Genomic DNA, 4,541 nt, shown 5'->3' with positions numbered 1-4,541 from the left:
CACCGTACCCCTCCTCTCAGAAATCACTGTCCCACCTGCACCTTCCACAATCACAGAAGGAAATGCATGCACATTCAACATAATCTGTTGGCAGGTACAATACAATAGATAGGCTTTAAAACAATAATATATGTCAAATAAGTACAGTATATGCAGCATATGTGTCATACAGTCACAAATTTTGGACACTTAAGACATCATTCTATATTATATATTATATATTATATATTGTGTATTTCTTTTTTTTTTTTTTTGCTGCTTGTACATTGGTCATTGGCTATTTCCTGTTATTTTGTTTCATTACCTGTGTCCTGTCCTGTTACTGTCCTTCTGTTGCACTGTGGAACTTCTGTCACTACAACAAATTCCTTGTATGTGTAAACATACTTGGCCAATAAAGCTCATTCTTCTGATTCCAATCAGATAAAATAATAAATAGAGTTTCAATTATTTCAAATATCAATGCTTTTATCATTTTAAAAACTAACAAACTTTCTTTTGTGAAATGTTTTGCTTGAAAAATGCTTGTGCCAATTTTCTTTAAAATAAACCATATTTGTTTTGATATTTGTATAATGCAATGACATTCACACCATTATGTAAAATTTCTTATGCACACTAATGCTGCATTTATTTGATCAAAATATACAGTAAAACCACCAATATTGTGAAATATTATTACAATGTAAGATAACACTTTTCTATTTTCATATAGTTTAACATGTAAACTATTCAAATGCATTATTATTATTTAAATGTCATTTAATAAATTTAACAGTACAGTACATTTATTTAATGCACTGCGTTAAGCTAACTGAGATTTATAGCACTTGCAAATCATTGCTCTTTGTTGATTTTGATTGCTTCCATTGTCCTCATTTGTAAGTCGCTTTGGATAAAAGTGTCTACTAAATGACTAAATGTAAATGTAAATGTAAGTCCTGTTATGGCAAAGCAGAATTTTCAGCAGCCATTACTCCAGTCTTCAGCATTATATGAGTCTTCAGAAATTATTCAAATATATTTATTTATTGCTCAAGAAACATTTTTGGTGGACATAAGAGTTCCCTTCTTTCATAACATTAAACAACATTAATAATAATTATTAATAATATAAATATCATTATTCCAAAATTTTCACCCTATATATATATATATATATATATATATATATATATATATATATATATATAATTCATATTATTAATTTTTGCTCAATTTTTTTATATAATAATAAATGTTTCGTTTAATTAATAATAAACGTAATAAATGTTTCACAGAAAATTAATACATCTAACAAAGTCTCACACCTACACTGGACGTATTTCGGATGCACTGGCCACAGCCTTTACTTACCTTTACCTTTACTTTTACTACAACTGCTCTGGCCTCTTTGTTTTCCTGGTTTAAATATTTTGTAACAAATATCATCATATACTGTATGTGAATTGAGTTATAAGAATTGTGCTCGCTAAATATTTAATAAATATTTTTTTATAAGAAAAGAAAAGAAAAGAAAAGAAAAGAAAAGAAAAGAAAAGAAAAGAAAAGAAAAGATCTTATTTTCTTTCAAGTTTATACTGACCTCTACTGACAAACACCGGAAGCTCGGTTAACACTTTATCAGGGTCAGCGCTTTTTCTGGCTGCTTTTGAAATGCTGTAAAATCTTTGTCCTTTCGTTGAGTTTAAAGTCATGTGGTGAATTGAACTCCTAAAGCCATTATTAACTGATTGTCTCCCTAAAGTTAAAGCCATAATTTAGGGGAAATGATTAATGTGCCTTTAATCTGTTGTTTGCTTAAATTATAGTGTCAGAATAGAATTTATCAGTTCAGAATACCAAAGTAAAAGTCACCAAGAAAACGCTAATATATTATAGCAGCACTCACCTTCTATTTCAGTGTCAAACCTAACCAAGAAATGACACCAAAAGTTTCCAAACAGACCTCGCATTGGATCCAAATAGAATCCCACTTCTTTCCTAAATAACCAAAAATAAATAGGCTGGCGAAACATTATGTTTAGAAATATATCTGCATGGCTGAACCAAATATTTTAACCAAATCTACCATTAGAAAAAAAAACATAAAATATAATATCTTGTATTTTCTATGGGTTTAAAAGTGAAATATGAAACAGGAAACACAAATAAACACAATTTTAACACATTCAAAATTCATTTTAATAATACAAAAAAATAATTATGCTGTCTACTGTGTATGCGGTGTGCAAATATAAAAATTAAACTAATAATCCTGTGTAATAAATAAATAAATAATTTGCATTTCACTGCCAGTGGGACTTTTATTATGAAATGAAAAACGAATCTTCCCATGACCCAGATGTTGAAGCACTATGAACTTTAGAAGTCATTTCTTGTGTTTTGCAGTTAAAATGTAGGTAGGATTGACGGTCAGATGTATATATTGACATAATGCAAAAGAGCTGGGTTCAGGAATGCTTGGTCGTTATTTCATGGACTAATTTATCTGAAGATTATTGTACGACTAACGTTATTCTGATGGTGTATCGTCCCGCCTGCAATCCCGAGCAACAGACGGTCAAACGAAAACATCTGTTTATAAACAAACAAACCGGAAGGAAGACTTTTACAGCTTATTCTTGTCCTTCAGCTGCTCATAATGTCTTTAGCTGGAGCGCTGTGGTTTGCTGTCCAGGATGATTTATTCACAAACGGACTGTGTAGCGCGCCCAGCATCAGCAACACAACACAAGACAAACAATCCAGTGAACCCATCTCTGCCTCCGAGACACACAGTGTCCTGCACGAGTCAGACGATCGCTTTATTTCTCAGACTTTACATCTCAATCGACAGTGTTTGCGGTTCATCATTGATTTCATCCAGGCCCGCTTAAAGAAAGCCGTGTTTGGCCACAGCCTGACCTCCGCGGAAGCCGATATTCTGGCCTCGCTTGCCTGCTACGCACAAGGGTCTCTGTCCAGTAAACTCACAGACCGGCTGGGAATAGACCAGACAGCAGCGGGCGAGGCGGTGAAGACCATTACTAAACTCTTAGCAGACATGTGTCCTGATTTCATCACATTCCCGAACAGTTACAATGACCGCATGGGTACCGCACAAGCCTTTAAGAACCTGAGCGGCATCCCGCATGTGGTGGGAGTGCTGGGGTACCTGCACGTGAAGGTGAGCCCTCCGCTTGGGGAGGAGCACATGTATATGAACACTCTGGGCTATCATTCAGTCATGATGCAGGTCATATTCGATGTGGACGGGAATCTGTTGAGTCTGGAGCAGTGCTGTCCCGGAGCAACTCCTGAACACACTGTTTGGGAGAACTCCGACATTGGCAGACAGTTCAGCATATTTCAACACGGGCACACCTGGGTTGTTGGTAAGTTCAGAAGCGTAAGAAACAAGTTCACATAACCACAATAAATAAATAAAAACAAACAGATCATATAATAATCATACAATAATAATAAAAACGTGCCCCTTTTAGACTTGAATTTACTAACTGCTTGTTTTCTTAAAAAATCAATCTATCAATTTGTTTTCTTTTTATTTGTTAAACAATTAACAAAAGCCAAAAAGGCCTCTAACACTAGCTTGCTCTATTGTTTTTCTATTCCATCCGTTTTCTTTTTATTTATTATATAATAATAATAAACTGTGTGTACTGCGTTAACCTAACTGAGACTTGTTATAGCATTTGCATATCATTGCTCTTTTGTTGATTTTGCTTGCTTCTGTTGTCCTCATTTGTAAGTCGCTTTGGATAAAAGCATCTGCTAAATGTAAATTTAAAAAAAATCTTATCAGGCACATTTAGAACCAGAATCATTAGATGTCATTCAAATAATCTATTTAAGGATCACAGCGAAGCCCCAGGATTTATTTTTTATTTTTTTACCAATCTTTGCCGCTATCCTTCAAACCACTAGGTTTTACCCATTTGTCAGCTAAAAAAATTAAAACATGGCGATGGAAAATTATTTCTCCCATATGCCATATGTTGACATTTAATATTAAGTTTATTTGAAACTTTAAAGTACTCCCTTTACTTGCATTTAATTGGCTTTTTATGTATATAAATTTACTGTCAATTTATTTTGATGCAGACACCAAAATGGGACCCCTCTTTCTCTCTACTCAATTCAGTTCAATTCAATTCAAATGAGCTTTATTGGCATGACTTGCAGAGTATTGCCAAAGCATTGTCCATTACATGAATAAGGAACAAACGATTATATAATACATAAACAAAAGAAGAATAGATCTGTAAAATAATTAAAGGTGGGGTAAGCGATTTCTGGTAGCCAATGTTGATATTTGAAATCATCAAAACAAACACGCCCCTAACCCAAAAGGGTCTCGCCCCTATTTTGATAGCTCCGCCCCACAAATACGTAGCCTACGCAACCCAGGCAAGATTAGTTCTGTGAAACAAAGCAAAACCAATGTTACACCGTGTCTACACCGGACGCGAGCGGCACGCCAAAATGCTATAGTCATTATAATCAGTGATGCTGTCTACACTGGATGCTGCGCGGCTCGA

The 4,541-nt window shown here is 34.3% G+C and overlaps 1 protein-coding gene across 1 annotated transcript in view; it reads left to right on the top strand.

Moving 5' to 3' along the window:
• The first annotated feature begins 2,342 nt into the window (after positions 1-2,342).
• LOC306863594 (putative nuclease HARBI1) overlaps positions 2,343-4,541 on the top strand; it is a 9,728-nt gene continuing 7,529 nt past the window's right edge. The window contains exon 1 of the mRNA XM_079407021.1: positions 2,343-3,377. Within this exon, the coding sequence (XP_079263147.1) occupies positions 2,645-3,377 (733 nt within the window). The 5' untranslated portion in view covers positions 2,343-2,644. The remainder of the gene's footprint in view (positions 3,378-4,541) is intronic.

This window comes from Barbus barbus, assembly GCF_936440315.1.
Source record: "Barbus barbus genome assembly, chromosome: 44".
Classification (NCBI taxonomy): Eukaryota; Metazoa; Chordata; class Actinopteri; order Cypriniformes; family Cyprinidae; genus Barbus; species Barbus barbus.
This window is presented reverse-complemented; position numbering and strand designations above follow the sequence as displayed.